The following is a 20,097-nucleotide window of genomic DNA, read 5'->3' as shown; positions in this document are numbered from 1 at the left end:
AACGCGTAAGCGTTCACCAGTACATGTCTTTAACACACTTGATTGAGTTAAAGACAACTCACTCACTAGGTCCCCCTATACTATCCACACCTCGACCTCAGCCACTAAGACAGACCTCAAACGGCAGTTTCCGGGAAAAGAATAATGTTTTCTAGTATAATAAGATCACAACCCGACGCTATCATGCCTGTAGATTGCGCGTAAGTCGTACTTTACGAATTTTCTTACGCATCTTAAATTAGAAATTCAATTAGTTCGGTAACGCCTATGCGCCACGTGGAGGACTGACTTGCGTGGTTCGGGATGACTTTTCTCTCACGGACAACGACACACCGACGCCGGATTTTCCGCGACAACGGGACCCCTAACTTTATCGCGTTAATATGTGCGCCCGGACAAGTGCAGTCCACTTTCGAAGTGAGAGTGAGTGAGGTGCTCGACAGCTAGACCACGTTCTTTCTATCTTTCTCTCTCTCTTTTTTTTTTCTTTTTGCTGCTCCTTCCGTTTTTTTTTTCAAATTTCACCACTCGGCCACTGACGCATAGTTCCCCCATTGTCTTCCATGCAGCGAGAAGCATATGGCGTAAAGGGGAAGGGGGGAGGGCGTCAATTTGGAGGGGTTCCAACAGCCACTAGCTGCAGCGCTCTCACGACGCTTGCAATGGCGCGCCTTGTCGTGAGCAGTCGATTTCGTTGCGTGCGACCGGGCGTCTGCGGCATTTTTTATTTTTCATTCTTACGGAAGACAATTCCTGTCGGTTCACTTCGCGCGCCGTTCCTTTCCGGAAGGCGCGACGGCATCCAGTGCTAACATTAGAGAGTTTTAGATAAGGGGACGCAAGCGGCTTGGGTACGCAAGAACTGTAGGGGCGACGGCACTGCGCATGCCCAGACTGAGACGTACGGTGTCTGCGCATGCGCAGTACAGTGGCCCCTCGTTCTCGCGCGCGCAAGCCGCTTGCGTCCCCTAATCTAAAGCTCTCTACTATATCTCCAATGGAGGCGCGCGATCGCTCTGTTGAGTGGCCCCTAGTTCTTGCGTACGCAAGCCGCTTGGGTCCCCTAAAACTCCCTATTACATCTCCAATGGAGGCGCGCTCTCGCTCTGTTGAGTGGCCCCTAGTTCTTGCGTACGCAAGCCGCTTGCGTCCCCTAAAACTCCCTATTATACCTCCAATGGAAGCGCGCTCTCGCTCTGTTGAGTGGCCCCCCAGTTCTTGCGTACGCAAGCCGCTTGGGTCCCCTAAAACTCCCTATTACATCTCCAATGGAGGCGCGCTCTCGCTCTGTTGAGTGGCCCCTAGTTCTTGCGTACGCAAGCCGCTTGCGTCCCCTAAAACTCTCTATTATGTCTCCAATGGAGGCGCGGGCTCGCTGTAGCTGTTGAGGGATCACTGCCTTTCCGATAAACCGATTGCGGAAGGCCGACTGCGTGCACTCTGCGACAACCTGCGAACTCCGGTACAGGCCCCGCCCGTACAAAACCGCAGCGCCCCTATCTTCTGTGCCCTCGGCGCTATATAGAAGACAAATTTCTCGCGGAACGCCGACACGTGAAACCGAACCGCGGGGCGTGGACCGAAAACCGGAGCCGAGCCGTTATTTTCACGCCATCTCGGTGCCGGCCGAACCCGGACCGGGACTTATTGCAGGAACCGTTGTTCCTGAACTGTTCGGCGAACAGTTGAGAAGGCGCACGGTCACCAGGTGTCTCGGTCTGCCATATAGGGCACGTCAGAAGGAAAACGGTGGGCAAACATCTAAAAGCCTCACAGTCTGAATTAAACGGTTCCCCGTGCTACGGGCGAGACTTAAAATAACTTCAAATAACCTCAGCTCAGTTGGTACGCTCGTTATATATGCTGTCAACTTTCGCACAACCACAATGACGGCGACAGAAACAGGGACGGCAAGCCCCCTCCCCCCCTTTCGTTGAATATACAGAACAAATACTTAAGTGATGACTAAGTCAATATTTTTATCTAGAGCTCCAACTAATTTTCCATGTGGCTCAAGTTTGTTCTTCTTGGTGCACGTGCTTGGCGTGTAATACCATGCACACCATCGGTGTCGGCTGCTTTAACTGAGAAATTACACGAGTAAATAAGACAAGTAAACATGGAGAAACGCAACTTCAGTAGTTGCTTCTTGGGTGCAGAGCACCATCGTCATAAGGTAACCTATCTACATCAACTACACGGCAAGCTATAAAAAATTGCGCGAAAGCACATAATGTAGCAAGCGGGCTAATGGAGACACTTACGGCAAGAAACACTTGACAGCTTCTAAGTTCCAGCTGTATATGAAATAACGGAACCTAGATGGGTGCGTCGGTATAGAACTCGCTTGCAGGCTGCATAGAACAGAACATCCTTTGCAAGGACACATCGTGGCACACAGTCCTGTGTCGCAACCACATCTTAATATATTATTCCCTCATTGGTCGTCACAGAAGAAGGCCGTGCAAGCGCTAATGCGCTTTTTGAGACCTACCGGCCTTTGTGAACGTCTCTGACTGGAACACCTTTTGTGTGTGTGTGTGTGTTTTTTTTTAACGCTTTCCTCTCTGTCTTCTTTCTAACCCCTATCTCCCTTACCCGGTGTAGGGCAGCAAAGTGGAGACGGATATCTGGTTAACCTTTCTGCCTTTCCTCTTCATCTCTCTCTCTCTCTCTGCCTCACTGGTCCCTCAACCTCAACGGGTGATGGGCACGCTGTTATAAGGCATACTACACGTGAAATTAATTGAAATAATTGAATTAGATGTGTTTTCAATGCATTGGGCACTGTGAATTCCTAAAACAAATCGCAGTACGATTCCAGGCCTTGATTCACTAGTGCGTGTATTCAATCTTTTGCGTAAAGTTAGACACCAGATTTACGAGGCCTGTCTCAAATGTTCGCGCATTTACTTAAAGAAAGACACACATTTTAGAAAAATTCAGGTACATCAATGTGGTCGCCTTCAGAATACTCCACTTTAAATAAAATGCACTGGTTCCACCCCTTCTACAGCTCGAACACCTTGGAAGTCCTCTTCTGCTAAACTTCAGGACCTCGACGTAAGAAGCTGCCTCGGCAGTTTCACATATCGAGGTAAACATTCGCGGTGCACAAATCTGTGGCAGTCAAAAAACACGATCAACCTAATTCTGAGTGTTGCTTTGTTCTCCCACGCTTACTATAATAATTTTTTTGCCTTGGCTCATCTTTCTTTTTCTACTCCTTGTTTTGGGAATTCAGTTTTAACTTTCGTTGCCATGCGACTGCCCTTTGCAAGAATTGATCGCTGTCGTCGGAAGTTTTTAACTGAACGCAACAAATTCTTTTCGCCGCAATTATTGCTCAAGGGTCAGCAGTTTCGCCACCATCTTGGCGCAAATCTTTGTCATTTCCGAATGCCCGGTCAAAGTCCAGTGGACGGACGACTTTTCCAAACCAAGTGCTTCTGATATAATTCCAACAGTCGCTCGGTGGTCACCGAACGCATAAAAAGTACGACACGATCGGTGTTTTCATCTTGGCACGAGGTGGAGGCTTGCCCCGATAGTGCATTATCCTTGGGGTCGTCACGGCTTTCCCGCAAAAGCTGGATCCCACTCGAACACAGCTCATTCCTCTAGGGAATTCTTTTCGTAGGCCTTCTGGAACCTTTGGCCAATTTCTACACCATCCTTACACCCAGTTTCACAAGAAATTTGAAGTTGATAATTTGTTTCGTCTCTTCGTCGTCGATATTCACTTCGACAAGGACTGTAATGGCGAATTCGGCTTATAGCACCGGCGCGCCCTGGGGCGACGATGATTGGATGAAACGGCGCTCTGGAGGCGCACTGGGGGCTCCCCGGTGCGATTTGCCGAATTTGCCATTAGTGGCACAAAAAAAAAAAAGCGCCCGCGTAAGATCCTGTCTTGTCATACAGCAGTCTGGCTTTTACTATAGACGTCAGCCGGGTTTCTTCAAGTGGAGAGAGCAGCGCAGCTCCACCCTCTGGATTTTTTTTTTTTTTTTTTGCTGACTCATTGCATGAACTTGTGGGACAACGACCCCTTCTTTCTCGCGTTTGCTTGACCGTTGTGCGCATGCGTGCAATTGCGCGAGGGACCTGCGGGGTCATTTCTTCCCCCGGTATCTGCCTCTCCCTAGGTACTACAGTACAACGGAGGAGGATGGCGCTTTGCTCAATTTGTCCCTAGCTAGCCGACCTGCATTTACGCGGTACAGCGGATAAATACACTCCGGTATAAGCTAACTCCCTAGCGGCGTCATGCTTTGGTGGAGAGAGAAGAGAGAGAGAGAGAGAAAACATTTATTTGTCATGAGATTACGTGACTTCATCGCAGGGTGGAGCCCTTAGTTCCGGGCGCCATTGGCTCGCACCACTCCGCGTGCCCGCCGGATCAGCCGTCGCTGCTTTGGTGGACTGCGTAAGTATGCGGGCGTTTGCTTTCCGCGTGCGTGTCTAAATGTAATGTAAATAACTTTCGCATGACATTACTCACATTTCCATACAATAAAGAAGAAAAAAAGAAAGAAAGAAGCTTTCGGTGCAGCCCTGCCGAAGCGTTCGGCTCGTGAACGGGGTCCTGTGTTGAATTCATCTCTTTCTTTCCTACTCTTCCCGGCGGCTTAACATTCATTTCTTTTTTTAATTTCTGCATTATTACATATCATTTCTGCCTTTCACTTCTCCAGTGCCTTTTTTTTTTCGGCATGTTACACCACCACGTCTGACACGGAACGTTCCTGCCAAGGGGAGCGAATTAAGCGATCTGGAGAACAGCGCAGGACGGAGGGGGCGGGTGGAAGGGGGGGGGAGGGGAGGTTAGGTAGATTCAAGTTCAAATTGTTTATCCTTGAAAACACAATAAGAAAGTGTCCAACACTGTTTGGACCCGTAGCCACAGGCTACTCGTGGGTCTAAAAATATAAAGCACAATAATGCAGACACCTCATTGTGTGTAAAGTACCGGCATAAAACAGCGGGGATACCGCTTCGGCGGCAGCAGGCAAACTAATGATGACAAGCTGTCGCTGCGAATTCGTTTAGTGATGAACATTAAATTGCACGTTACACTGAAGTTCGCGAGTTCATGGCTGGTTGGCGCATGCGCAGTACTTCTCCCGCGGCCGATCGGCCGTGTCGCTGGCCGAGCGCCCAAGACGCACTGCGAAGCGGCAATTCTTGTGTTACGTGCGTCCCAGTGAGACGGGGCCAACCACCGACGGCACGAAAAAAAAAGTTAACGTTTCTCCATTACACTCTCCGTATCGGCCACTATGATCGTGTTTGCACGGAAGTTCAGGCGGTCGACGGAGAAAAAAGCGTCGTGCTCATTATTAAGGCGGAAGCCTGTACGGGCTCGTGAGTGTCCGTGCGCGGTCCATGGTGGACGCAGGAAAGCGGTGATCGCCGGCGAGGGGAGCAAGGAGAGGGGGCGCCACGCCAGTAGCGCCGTGAGAGTGGACGCGTGGGAGAGTCCGGACATGCGCGCACATCGGCGACAAACCTTGCAGCCATGTGGCTGTGATTGCATCTCATGGTCGCGGCCAGGGCGGCGACCGTTCGCAGAACAGCTTAGACAACAGCTACAGAGTGCAGTCATAGATAGGTTTTCGCCTATCACAGTTTAGCTCAGAAAAGTGCCCATATATATCTATATATATATATATATATATATATATATATATATATATTTTACGTTAGGGCGCATTTTGAGTCCCACGAGAGGCAAGATTCCCCAGCAAAAAGTCCCCGCATTGCTTCTTTGGGGACATTTCTTGGTCGTGCAAAAGCGAGAAAGAAGCCCTCTTTTAGGACCCGCTGAAGTGCTGTAATGGTTGGAAAGAAAGAAAAAAGAAAAGAAAAACTGACAGTCGCTTAAGTGATTTTGAATGCGAAAGCGTAATGACTTCTCTAATTAGTTGGTTAGGTTCATGATGCGCGGCATCATACGCTGCCACGTGTCCTTCACAACTCTGCCATTTATCCACCTTAATCCATCTTGCTCTTAATTGTACCAACTTTAATCCACTTTTATCCACCTTGCTCTATTTTGTAGCAACCTTAATTCACATAAGTCCCCGTTAATCTACCGCGCTGTAATTTGTACAAGCCTTTTTTGTTTATTGAAATGAAAATGAAAGAAAAAGCCATACGGTAGTCACCTTATAATGGTGACTACTACTCCTTTTCGCATAGCTGAAACAACAATATTAAATATATATGTACGAAATTGAAAATAATTAACCACGTCACAGGGTAAGAAATCCACAGCACGCTGCCCCATGCACCCATGAACATAACAATATGAAAGTCAAATGCAAGTTGCACCAGAATGAGTTTGCAAACAAGGTCGCAAACACACACAAGCGGCCGCTGTGTAGACTGCGATGAGCATATAAACTGATGAGGAATTACACAAAGTTAAAATAATGCACCCAATTAATACAAAAAAAGTATAACACGTAACATAGTAAAACTAATAATTACAAATAATAGAAGCACGTTATAGTAACATCGTGTGACTATTCAGTGCAATATCCAGTACTTGCTAAGGATGCCCGTCTCTTCATAAAAATTTTCAAGTGCGTTCAACGCTTTTCGCTGTGCTATTTTCGATCGCCATGGGCCCATCAATTTTGTGAGTAAGAAAGGCCGGTGAGGTGGATCAACCTCAATCCACTTTATTTCACGTTCATTCTTTCTTTTAACGTTGACTTACTTCACTCCACCTTAAGGCGCTTTACCCTTACTTGTTCTAACGTTAATTATGTACTCTGTATTACTACTGATACCATACAAGACGCTGATGACGTCACCGATGATTTCTGGTACCACTCGTTGCCCATACAACGCCGGCTTTCTTGCCTCATGGGACATATAATGTTTTCGCGTTAAACAACCAAACATTTGCAGCGACGGTCTGTCCGCATCGCCCAAGTAGGTTATAGACTTAGTATCGGCATTTAAGTACAACCGGTGATCATGAATGTAACGGCAATTACACTCCACCTCACAAGCTGGTTGGAAGCAATGTGAAAGCTACACGAATTCTTAGCCAATAGAAAGGCCGAATGCCCCCTCGAGATGTGCTCACCCGCGACGCGTCGTCTGATCAGCGTCTGTTTGCCATACTGCTGCTTGCTCCATGGTTGGTGTATTGACGCAAGAAATATTTTGACGCCGTCAACATACCTTGCGTTCACATGCATCCGACAGCATGGTTTCGCCTTACCTGTACGGTTTCTTTGCAGTTACCCTGCAGTCTCTTTAACGAGTAGCACGGACGAATTCCCTTACAAATGTTCATATGCGCCACAGCGTCTGTTCGGCGTCGACTTGGCGTTTCCTCGCTACCGTCATCACGTACCATGCTAGAGCGGAGTAGTAAAATTATGATGCAGCGAACAATTAGGCCTTTATAGCGTTCCGCATCATTAACGCATAACAAACGATAATGATGTGGCGCCATCTGTTATAACTAGAAATTAAACGAGTTTTACGGATCGGTGCCGTGTCTGTAGTCCTAGCAGCGCGAAAACAAACAGGTGATCTCAATAATTACGACAAAACGTACCTAATGATTTGACCTCAGCTTAATTGAGATGAGACTGACGACTGATTTTGGCGCTTGTTTCTTGCTGACAGGGAGGAGAGCCAGCAACAAGTGCGAATTCGGATCGAGGCGGGTGGTCGGTGCTGTATGAGCGCTGCCGTGTTGCCACGGTTAGGGTGGCCATCACGGTTACCGGCGGAAACTGCCACAGTAATTGTCGGTATACAACGCGCATGCGCAAAGGTCATGTCACGTTATCGCTGTACAGTATCATGTATAGCAAGGCAAAATTAAGCTATCTAGTGTAGCCAATAAACAACCACTTACGCCCGGAACTTTGTACTACTGCGCAATGATAATGCCTGTGTACGCCTCGGTACTACACAAGGGGAATATTATTGAACATATAACACGTAAGCACAGCTACAATGTGTTTAGAAAAAGTTTATTTCAACAAGAGACGATACGAACACTGGGTCACAATTACGGCACAATTCCACCAGAACGATAACACATACAAAGTAACCCGCCGTGGTTGCTCAGTGGCTATGGTGTTGGGCTGCTGAGCACGAGGTCGCGGGATCGAATCCCGGCCACGGCGGCCGCATTTCGATGGGAGCGACATGCGAAAACACCCGTGTGCTTAGATTTAATTGCACGTTAAAGAACCCCAGGTGGTCGAAATTTCCGGAGTCCCCACTACGGCGTGCCTCATAATCAGAAAGTGGTTTTGGCACGTAAAACCCCATAATTTAATGTTTTTTAACATAAAAAGTAGGAAGCATTTTATACACGGCACGTTTTGAAAGAAGTGTCCGAGTCCACACTCACTAACGTATAACCACACGGACCCACGAAACACATAGTTACACATAATCTAATTGTCACAGTACACACATGTGTTTAGAAAAAGTTTATTTCAACGTAAGCTAAAAGTAAGCAAAGCAAAGCAAAGAGTAAGCTAAATTCCTCGGTTCCAGATGCTAAAATTGAATTTGATGATACTTTTCCAAATGATGCTAAACATCTTCCCTATCAATACCTGCATAGTATTCTGGAAGATCACCCTGCACACCTGGATACAAACGCCATTATAGGAACTGTTGCTTCCGTCGGTGAAGAAAAACAAGGTGTGAGCATTGCATCACCATATGTAAATTGGTCTTTTTCGATTCGGCTACCTGACTTCACGCTATCTTTCAGGTGGAATTATTGGCAATTGTATCAGCTTTACGCAAATTACCACTATCTCTGTCATCAGCCATACTTTTAACTGATTGCATTTCTGTCTGTTCTTCACTAACCACACCCAAATTGTCAAATTCATTAAAAACCGTCTATTCTCTTCTTCCAAGACACTTAGGTCTCGTTCGTTTAGTGAGGGTGCCAGATCACAAAGGTCTAGCCTTAAACGAACATGAAGCTTCACTCGCAGTAGCATTCCACGATGGTCCTACAATCACCATTTTGCCTTCGTCAGCTTCCATTACTGCGGCGCCATTCAGAAAATATACAACTGTATACAAATAAGTTCGCGCAATCGTTATTGGCAACATCTGACCTCCCGCACCTCAGTTTTCCTTGGAACAACAAATGTTGCTGCTCTAGAAAAATTGAAGTAGCGATTACAAGACTACGGTGCCGAGTTCCCCCCACTCAACTTTTACCTCCACAGGTCTGGTCTGGCTATATCACCCTTCTGCTCTTTATGCAAAGAGAGTGAATCTCTGAAACACTTCTTTTTGACATGCCGCCGTTTCATTATTCAACGGAAAATATTTTTAGTAGAACCCTTCCAAAAGCTTGGCTTGAATATGACTCTTCCTATAACTCTTTCCTTTCGGGCTACCGTACTGGGTTACAGCCACAGGAACGTTTGTGAAGCCCTCTGCATCTTTCTGCGTGAGACAAAACAAATTGTATGTTAGAATTCCTCAAAATTCTTATAATGTTCACAAAATTAGAAAAAAGATATATATATATATATATATATATATATATATATATATATATATATAGACAAATGATTATTCATACCTGTAACAGTAGGCACTTTGAACCCCAATTGCAAGATATTTATTTCATGTCACCCCAATTTATTTTTTTTTAAATGCCAACAGCTCCTCCACCGCCCGATCACCAAGAGTGGGTTGTGCCGTTTGACTGGGTTGGAAAAAGTTTATTTAAACAAGAGACGATACGAACACTGAGTCACAAACACGGCACAATTCCACCGGGACGATAACATATACCAGAAACGCCATTTCAACAAGAACTAGAGTTGGGTTACGGAGCCAAAAGCAAAGGTCGACAAAGGTCACGCATTTAATGTCTGCATGTCATCTCAAGCAAACTTCGGCCTCCTGCTATATTTTAGAGCGCAGCTCTTTGGCGTCCGTTCCTGGGTTTCGCGTCGTCGTCGGCGTCGTCGTCGGCCTCGTAACCAGCTCCGCCCCCCTTTCATCCCCCCAGCGCTAGCAGCGACCGACTGATACCGCTGGATGCCGCTGACGTCGCTAGAGAGTCAAGATAACGTGACTGCATAGAACACCGTCGCCGCCATGCAGAAAGAGGAGGAAAGGGTCCCCCCCCCCCCCTGTTCTTGTGTGGCGGATAGCTGGGGTTGACTCACTATCGCCGTCAGCGGCATCAGTCAGTCGCTGCTATCTCTTCCCTCCTCCCTTTATCGTGTTGTCCGCTTGCTGCGCGCGCTTCTGCCCCCATCGTTTGCCGCTGGGTGTACACGCCGCCCCCCTCCGCTTCCGCTTACTGCTGGTTGCTCTCGACGGCGGCGATGAGCCTCCGCTTCGGCGGCGCGAACTGCAGGGTCTTCTCGGCGGCGGCGATGAGCTTCTGCTTCAGCCTCGCTTACTGCTGGTTGCTCTCGACGGCGGCGATGAGCCTCCGCTTCGGCGGCGCGAACGGCAGGGTCTTCTCGGCGGCGGCGCTTAGCCTCTGCTTCCCCCACGGCTGTGACAACCTCGCGAGGCACTTGTATAGATCTCGTCTTTGAGAATCAAGCATTGGTGTACCAAGTCGAACATATATCAGTCTATTTCTCCGACCACAAAGCTTCCTTCATGACTGTCAAGAACTGTTAGTGGAGTCTTTGTTAAAGGAATACGTGTGAAAAATAAAAAAAAAGATTATGTGATAGCGCATACATGTGTTGCTCGATTTCTTTGCCTCAATCTATCCAAAAGGTGAAACAGCTTATTTGCTGCGCTCAAATTTCGCATTAAGAAGTAACGTAATCGTCGGTAATTTTTTTTCGTTATTTTTTCAACTTTCAGGATGCGTAATAACCTTGCGAATAAAGAAAATATGCCGAAGCATTTAGCGTAAAGGAGTAAATCTTTTACCCGAATATAACTGAACGCTTACTAAATTTTTCTGGAAGCTTAGATTTGGAGCCAACATCATGAACTTTCGTATTCATGACGGGGATACGGTGGTCGGACGCCACCCCCACACATAGTGGGTTCGTGCCATTGTTGAATGTATCATCATCATCGTCACCATCATAAGTAAATCCTCTTTTCTCAGCGGCAGGGGACAGACGCGTTCAGGTACGTGTTCTTTCCTCAACTACAGGTGCTTATGTATTAGGCCATTGGCCGTTTCGCTCGTTGAACGCGCTAATTCTTGTCAGACCGGAGAAACAGAGCAACGTGAATTGTTCTTGGTCGGTACTTTGGAATGCCGAAGCGTTGAGCAGGCCGGTGGGTAGGCCTAACGGTTCGGAGTGGACGCCGAAGCTCTTTTCTTTTTTTTTTTTTTTTTTTTTTACAGCGAAGCTGCATACCTCTAACGTCCAAGTAAATGCTCGTTTCGTTGTAAGCAGAAATCTCCCCATACGTGGACCGATGCTGGAGTAAGTGCAATTCCGGGCCGACCCACGCCGGAGGTCGCCTTTAGGGAGCACACATAGATAGCTTCGCTAGTCATCCTTCTTCACACCGAAGGCACTGAGTTTCTTGTTCTTTCAATTTTCGCCGCTTTACGAAAGCTCTGCTCTAGCTACTGAAGACGAATTAATTATTGCAGAAGCATTACCTATCAACCTAAGCTCGAGATAAAAATTGACAGTCACTTTAGCATACGCCAAAGCGGGTGACGGCGATAGCCTGCATGCTCAAGAGACATTCGTTAGATTACTTGACATTCTCATTAGAACACATTAATTTGTTACTACTTATTACTAGTTTTCGCCCACCAAGGGTGGTGGGTTCGAGTGCCTTAATTGAGGTTACCTTAATTATATGTCTTAGTTAGCTTCGCCCTATTTAACGCCAAATGTCATTGGTTCGAGTGCCTTAATTAACTCTACTTTAATTAACCCGATGACGACGGCGACCCGCCCACCATGAAAATTGTTGCGTGAGTGTTTGCACATACGTAATACATACGAAGCCGCTGAGGTCACGTGACTTTTCCTGCCGTTCGCGTTGACGGACAACTATACGACGGTCACTTTTCTCGTTGATGAGAGACGTAAGACTTTCGCCCTAACACGTTCCTTTGGAGTGTTCCTTTAAGCCGAGTGTATTCTGCATGCAACTTTAGCGAGTCTCGGTTACGCTGAGATTAATGCCCCTGTCTCCCTCGCCGCTTGCAGTTCGCAGCGATGTCCCGTGCGAGAGCAGCGTTGGTGCCCCTGCTTGCCTTTTGCGCGTCGTGTCTGTATCTCTACGCGAACGTAGTGGAACAGGACCACGCCTGCCGATACAAGAGGCCACCTCGCTTGCGATCGCGGGCGACACTTCCACGACTCGATGCGACGAACGACACGAATGGTAAGCTGATCGCCTCTATTTCGCTCAACTTCTCAGCAGGTGCGCTATGATATATCTGGATTCGTATCAGTCTAAAAAGCTTTGTTGAAGCATCTTCGCGCACTTTGCGGCAAAGACCGGAAAGTCTAGTGCGTGCAGTGAAAACAGCTTTTATTCCAATTTTTATACCGCAATCTTCTTTAACCTATACGAAACGTAGAGCACGTATATCGATGTTGTGACTATAGTGAGCTGTTGGAAGCGGAGTTTCGATTCAGGCCATCGAAGTTATCTTTAATTATTGTTTTCGAAAATTGCAGAATTTCAAGAAACAAAACTTGGGGCTGTTACAGAAAAGTTCTGATTTTGCTGCTTTTTTTTGGCGTTGTGTACTCACTTGCATAGCCGGCGTCGGATTAGGCCCCGGGCAACAGCGATCCCTTCCGAGCTCGGGCCTAATTCCCGATATGACGCCTTTTGGAATACATATCGAACGCAGAAATTATCTTCTGCGACAACCCACGAGCCGCCTTTAATTAAATTTGTTGTGAGAGAAAGTTAAATTTGATTGAGTGTAGGAAGCGAAACATTGATTTAGGACCTGATTTTTTTTTATCGATACATTGCCGAAAATTGGTAAACATATAAACATAAAAACTAGAACCACGAAGTTTAAGAATTCGTAGCCCTCCACCAAAAACAGATATCGATGTTCTGAACTGCGGACAAGTCTCGTATATTAATTAAGAGCTTACACAGATTAAAAAGAAACTATAGTTTCGAACTCTAGAGTTAGCAATGAAAAACGATGTCACAATTTTCTAACATGCACATACACCAGACAAAATTGATGTATTATAATTTATGCAACACTCTGAAATATACCAGTAATTTGCGAGCGGGACTTTAGCAAAACCCTTGTAAACATTGCAATAAATCTTGAATTCGTATATCAACTTTGGCCGCACTTGCCGTGGTAGCTTAGTGCCTATGATGTTGGGCTGCTAAGCACGAGGTATCGGGATCGAATCCCGGCCGCGGCGGCCGCATTTCGATGGAGGCGGAATGCTAAAATAACCGTGCGTAGATTTGGCTGCGCTTTAAAGAAACCGAGATGGTCCAAACTTTCGGAGTCTCCCACCACAGCGTGCCTCATAATCAGATCGTGGTTTTGGAACGCAAAACCCTATCATTCAAATTTTTTAAAATTTGTCCTCTTCAGATGCACTAACGGATTCACTTTACAAGAATGCGATATCTGGTTTTGTTGCACAGTTACTGATTTGTATACTTCGTGCCTTTATTATTTGCAACTTACCAATTTCCTAAAATTCGGCAGCTCATCCGAACATTCCTGGTCGCTACGTCCCTTACTACTTGAGGAAGGCGCCTGACAATTCTACAGAGATGCCGAGGATCCTGATCTGGACCACACTCCAATATTATTGGTTTCCCAATAGCAGGACTCGAGGTAGCGGGATAACGATATACTGCGGCGACATGAAGTGCCTGCTCACCAACGACAGATACTCGCTGGACTCGGCCGAAGCCGTGGTGTTCTACGGCTTGGACTTGGACCTCGGCGACATGCCGCCGTACCGCGCGCGGGCCCAGAAGTGGGTCTTCTGGACCATGGAAGCGCCTTCCAGCGCCACCAACGAGATGATGTTACTCGGCCCAGCTATTAACTGGACGCTTACCTACAGGTACGTGTGAAACAACAGCTCCAAGCAGGTGCGACACCGCAAAAGAACCGTGCCACTCTGGTCCTGTTGTCCCGTGGTTCTGTTGCTGTGTTGCGCATGCTTATATTGACTCTTCTCGCGGCGATAACCTTCCTCATAACCTTCCTAGCGTCTGTGCTTAGTCGCGATAGTTTTGTTCTTGCTATGCACAAGGCTTGGAAGGTGGAGATTGTGCACCTTGTAATGCCTTGTGTGCACATAGTTATTATGCCTAATCACTCGCTTAATCCATAGGCCGTCACGAAACGTTCAGCTTCGGGCATTCGTCAGTAATCGGCGTAGTGGCATTCAGCCAAGGTTCGGCGTGTTGATTCAAGTGTGCGCCGATTAAGTTATTCTTCATACGTTGGCGATATAGTGGGGAGGAGTTTGCACGTGAGTTGAGGTAGAGGCGTGCATAGATAACGTGCGATAAGCTTACAACAGCGTGGAAGCGGTGTTATACTGCCTTGGTCACTGTGTAACCATTCGTTACCACTCCTGCCGACGTTCCGGGGTCGAAGACCTTTCTTTGGAGGTAAGGGCAATACAAAACTGGCAGTTCAGTGAACTTTTTTTTTACCGACGGGGAAAACCATGCATCGCGAAGGGCTGGCAACACAGGCAGTCTTTACGTAGCAGCGCTCCGTGAACTTGGTCTCACAGATTCGTTCCGTTCCGTCATATGCCAGCCGCTATTTTTTTTTTTTTTTTGCTGCCAACTACATCGCACGTCTTCCCTCTACTGCCCCCAAAATTTTGCAGCATGAACGGAGCACAGTGCGTCAGCCAACACAAACCTACATTTCTCACAGCTGATCGCACAGGAGCAGGGCCGAAGTTGTACATGCTTTCGTATTCGTGCGCTTTCGCTGAGGCAACGTATGGCGCGCGGCCGAAAGCGCCATCTGGTTTCTCCGGAGAAAAATGCTGCGCGAAAACAGTCTAAAGGCATGCTCCAAACGTCCTTGCAGACAAGACTGACACCTCATAACCGCGTGAGTGAAGCAGAGATGCAGTTGAAAGTTTAAGATTTTCCGTAAGCGCCTACATATTGACCTTCACGGAACACCAGATCATAGTGTACTATGATCTATAGTGTCACGTTTAATTCACCCAGAGGGCAGAAAATACATTTCCATGATTACAATGACAGCCTCTGCCCTTCCCAGCTGGTGGCGAAATACACAGACGGCCGTGTATAATCGGGAATAAACACCGCATATTCCGATGAGAATAGCACGAATTTAAAAATATATACGAAAAACGAAAGCTTTTTTTCGCTTTGTCGTTTAACAAACTGCCGCAGCATGCCGCTTCTGCCATCCACGTAGATGAACGTGGACAAATATTCTCGAACGCTGCAGCAAAACTAATATATATATATATATATATATATATATATATATATATATATATATATATATATATATATATATATATATATATATATATATATATATATATATATATGTGGAGACCACTCAGCACATCCTAATCGAATGCGAACACTCAGTGAGACCAGGAGGTATCTTGCACACAACTTCTAGAAACGCTTGGAATTAAAGTGGACGGAACCATCAACGGGTCAGCAGTGGAGATAAGTAAAAGAAAAAGCAGGGTAGAGATACGGCCGGGTGTCTATTACAGGCATAGGTAGCATTACAAGGTAGTTAGAGAAGTTTCGAGCAAGAGGGAAAAAAATAAGACTGAAGAGACGTATACAAAAATGTGCCAGAATGAAAAGCGTGTATAGCATACCGTAGTAAGCGAAGCAGGCTAGGTGCTGAAATGTGTTGGTGAATCAGTGATTAATGACAGTTACCAAACCTTCGTTTTTTGACTGTCTAGACCCGTCAATTAAACTCGCACAACGTTTTCCCCTCCCCCACCTTAAGAAACAGAAATGGTAGCAATTCTATATTTTGACCAGAATTGGTGCCACATTGTGGGTGGCACCAATTCCGAAAGCTTCACAAGCGTATTTTAGCGAACCGCACAGAAAGTTATTCTCAACATCCTCAAAGAACGCAAATCATGCCTCAAAGTTGACATTCCGAGAAGGAATATGGTTGCATATTGTGCGCGAGCTACTTTTTTGGGCACATTTTTCGAAGACCACCCACTGATTACGCCGGTCGCAAAAAAAAAAAAAAAAAATTAAGCAAGTGCTCGAAAGCCTTACATGACCACTATCGTCGATGTTTCCGAGTGCCGCGAGATAATTCCACGCGACACGAAGTTTACATGTGGTGAACACTGAAGGTGATGCATTGCGTGGCGGAACTTCAATACTCTTGGCTTGATTATGAGTTTTGCAAATAACTACTTGACCCACTTCTTTTCATTTTTGTGCGTTATACGACGTTCGTAGTCGGTTTCCCCGATGTCCTCGGCGAACTGATTGAGCTACTTTAGTGTCGCTAGAGAAAATGACGATACACATTCGTGTTGCTCTGAATGGTTTTGGTCTTAATGCGAGGAGCAGCCTTTGGGAACTTCGCCCAGCTTGAGGTGTGTTTGTATGTATGGATTGTTTGCTTGTCTGTCCGTATCATTTTTCGACGCCAAATTGGGTCACTGGGTACTACGTGGTCTAATAGGCAGAGCATCGGGCTCCTGTGCTGAGAGGCCCGGTTTCGAAGCCAACCACAGGACCAACGGGTAGGCTCCAACGACCGAGCCCCCTCCGAAGTCGCCCCTCCCCCGAAACAGGCGATGCCGAAGCCTACCCCACACCCCTACCTCTCCTAAAGTGTCATTAGCAGAGTTCTGTCAGCCACGTACATCATTTCAGGTTTCTTTTGAGCTCCCTCTAACTTTTCATTTAAAATTTTATTGTGGCTATAAGCTTACTGCATCATTGTTGGCGCAGACGCGCATGGCTTTTAATTGATACTTTCGCTTTATTTTTTGCAAATCGTGACAATGGGAGGACAAGCGCACGTGTCTTAGTGTTGCTTCTCTTTCCGTTAAGCAATACTAACGAGTCATGAAAAAAGCTTTTCTAATAATTTACAACATCGTTACTTGAATGCAGAGGTCATACATATATATATTTTTCACTCAGTAATCGCAAGGACGCCAAGCCGGACACACTCGATAACAGAATCAATAGCAACCATGCGTAGCAGAGCTTGTACTCGTGCTCACTGTAAAACAATAATATAAAAAAATAAAAAGCTAGGCTGCAGTTTCGTCGGAAAGGCGAAGCAGTATTAGTGATAGTGAAGTATAGGACAATTACGCGAAGGAATATATTACACCACCGAGAGACGCAAGCCTCTTGGTGGTGCGAGGAGACGCAGGCCGTGAAACTGAACTGTCTCCTGCTATGAGGTCTTCTAAATGCTAAGGCAGCCACTTCAGTTAACATTTATTCGTGGTCACACGAAGTTGGCACACAATAAGAAAGGAAACCGAGGGCCCACTTTTTATTTGTCACACATAAGAAGCCAACAGACACCAAGACACAAAGGGAGAGAGTACAAAGAGTAGAAAATGGAGCTAGAGAGAGTACACGGGAAGGTAGTTATGTTTAATAGAAGTGTAGGATCAATAGGTTACAGCGAAATTAAAGTGAACAAAAAGATAACATGCCGCTGTTGAAGGCACGCGAGCGGCCCCCCGCCCTCTACATATCCCTCACAATGGCGGCAAGAGAAACCAACGTCGCTTAACTGCACCGCGGGGTTTGCGGCCTTGTGCAGGTGCCCTAATCCGTGAACTGGCTTCGTGATGAGGCTCTACATGAAGCGGAATTATTCGAGAGTTTTACCGTGTCCGGTATTCCGGTATACTCAATGGCTACCGAACGCTATAGTAGCGACATTCGTGTGACGGTTCGTCTAACCACGATGCCAGACACGTTCCGTATTTCCGGGGACGTTGTCGTTGAACAGAAAAAAAAAAATCATTTGAAAAGGTGCCGTTTTCACGATTATGCCGCAGCCGAAAATTTACTTCGGCAGCGAAGTGGAATACACTCGCTCACTGCAATAATAGAGACTTTTAGCCTGTCCGCTTTTCCGGTAAACGGGAGCGGTTTGGGCGGATTACCGGATTTGCGGGGGCGTAGCTAGATCGCTGCAGCCGCCTGGTAGCGTAGAGTTCAACCAGAGAAAGACAGAGTTAAACTGCAGTAACCCACTATATCCTGCTTCGCTAGTGGTGCAAATTTTTGGCAGCGGCGTAATTGTGAACACGATTACGCCACTGTCGAATATTTACACCAGCAGCTAAGCAGAATATAGTAATTAGCTCTGTGTTTGTGTGGTTCAACTTTGCACCACCAGCTGGCGCCACCAATCTGGCCGCTCACGTTTACGCCCCCGCTATACCGGCGAACCGCCCGCACTTGCCGGAATACCGGACACGCTAAAAGTCTCTAATAGCTCCGTGTCTTTCTTATTGAACTGTACGCCACCAGGTGGAGCCACCGACCCAGTCGCTCACGTTACAGTGCACTCACGTTTGCGTATACGGTAAACCGCAAACGCCACTGCGCAATACCAGAATACCGGACGCGCTCTTTAAACTATTTGCAGGCTAGACTCGGACTTCAAAGCCCCCTACGGTTGGATCGCCGAGGAGGACCAGCCCTTTGCATACTCCATGGAGACACTGCGGCTTTTGTGGCAGGAGAAGCGCCGGATGGCCGTCTGGCCCGTCAGCCACTGCCACACTTACGCAAAGCGCGAGCTGTTCGTCAGAGAGCTCAGAAAGCACATCGACGTTGACGTTGTCGGCAACTGTGGCAAACCGGGATGCCGGGACGATTGCTGGCACAACTTCAGCAGAGAGTACTTCTTCTACCTGTCGTTCGAGAACAACCAGTGCCGCGACTACGTGACCGAGAAGCTGTTCAACCCGCTCGACCACGACATCGTACCCGTCGTGTTTGGCGGCGCCGACTACGCTCATTTCGCGCCCCGGGGCTCCTACGTGGACGCGCTGTCCTTCAGCTCTCCCGCAGCACTGGCGCGCCATCTGGTGGCCACGTCGCTCGACTTTGGCATGTACGCGCGCCACTTCGCCTGGAAGGGCCGCTACGAAATAATGCACTTGCGCGGCTGGGATTTGTGCCCAATCTGCCGAGCGATCCCCACCGACGCCTTCAGAAATCACAGTCACTACCACGACATATACCACTGGTACAACACGATGGCACGCTGCCGTAGCTGGGACCCGCGAACCTTCAAAACGCGGGCCTCAGCAAGTCCCCAAGGATGAACGTGATCCCTTGTTTGTGGCACCTTTGATCCTGTTTTTTTTTTCTTGTTGTTTAGGGGCTGGGGGTTATTTTTGCAACGTGTGTGTGTGCTACTACACACCGGGGAAGGACAGTGTATGTCTCGTAGATGTTGTCTCATCCATTTCTTTGCTTTTTTGCTTATATGTGTTGAATAATACAGGCTTTCCAATTATGTAATTTTCATATTGTAGGCAAGCCGGCGATCCGGTAACGAAAGTGCTTTGTTCATGGGAGGGAGCGATATAAGTACACTTGGAAATGGGTGACGTGGACGTCACGTGTTAACAGTCTGGGCTATCACGTGACGCTATCAGAATGACAGCGTGATATGGCCACAATATAAAAGAACAGTGTCTTGAGCCTTCGCGGTATACTGGACACTTTTAAATATTGACTTGTACACGCGGACGATTTGCATGGAAATTTCAAGCCAATTATAGGACAATGCTCGCGCTGTAGCTGTTAATCTATAGATATATGTATCACCTAGTACGCATATGTATTTTGTAAATATGTATATCATATGTCCACTTATATGATTTCAAAATAAAACGCCGTTTTATATACTGCAGCGCTAAAGTAACTGGAAAATTTTAAATTACATTATGGGCTTTTACGTGCCAAAACCACTTTCTGATTATGAGGCACGCCATAGCGGAGGACTCCGGAAATTTCGACCATCCGGGGCTCTTTAACGTGCGCCTAAATAAGTACACGGGTGTTTTCGCATTTCGCCCGCATCGAAATGCGGCCGCCCTGGCCGGGATTCGATCCCGCGCGACC

General features: G+C 47.0%; 1 protein-coding gene across 1 annotated transcript; it reads left to right on the top strand.

The window, feature by feature from the left end:
* The first annotated feature begins 11,062 nt into the window (after positions 1–11,062).
* On the top strand, positions 11,063–19,486 carry LOC142590156 (alpha-(1,3)-fucosyltransferase C-like). The gene is made up of 4 exons (XM_075702049.1): positions 11,063–11,130; positions 12,180–12,357; positions 13,676–14,042; positions 18,608–19,486. The coding sequence occupies exons 2-4, from the start codon at positions 12,189–12,191 to the stop codon at positions 19,290–19,292; spliced, it is 1,221 nt and encodes a 406-aa protein (XP_075558164.1). The 5' UTR covers positions 11,063–11,130; positions 12,180–12,188; the 3' UTR covers positions 19,293–19,486.
* Positions 19,487–20,097: the final 611 nt, after the last annotated feature.

The sequence above is a fragment of the Dermacentor variabilis genome, chromosome 8 (assembly GCF_050947875.1).
Source record: "Dermacentor variabilis isolate Ectoservices chromosome 8, ASM5094787v1, whole genome shotgun sequence".
Lineage (NCBI taxonomy): Eukaryota > Metazoa > Arthropoda > Arachnida > Ixodida > Ixodidae > Dermacentor > Dermacentor variabilis.
This window is presented reverse-complemented; position numbering and strand designations above follow the sequence as displayed.

Coding starts and splice junctions, on each gene's coding strand:
- LOC142590156 (XM_075702049.1), top strand. CDS start 12,189: ATGTCCCGTGCGAGAGCAGCGTTGGTGCCCCTGCTTGCCTTTTGCGCG. Junction 12,358..13,675: donor TGCGACGAACGACACGAATG/GTAAGCTGATCG, acceptor AAAATTCGGCAG/CTCATCCGAACATTCCTGGT. Junction 14,043..18,607: donor AACTGGACGCTTACCTACAG/GTACGTGTGAAA, acceptor AACTATTTGCAG/GCTAGACTCGGACTTCAAAG.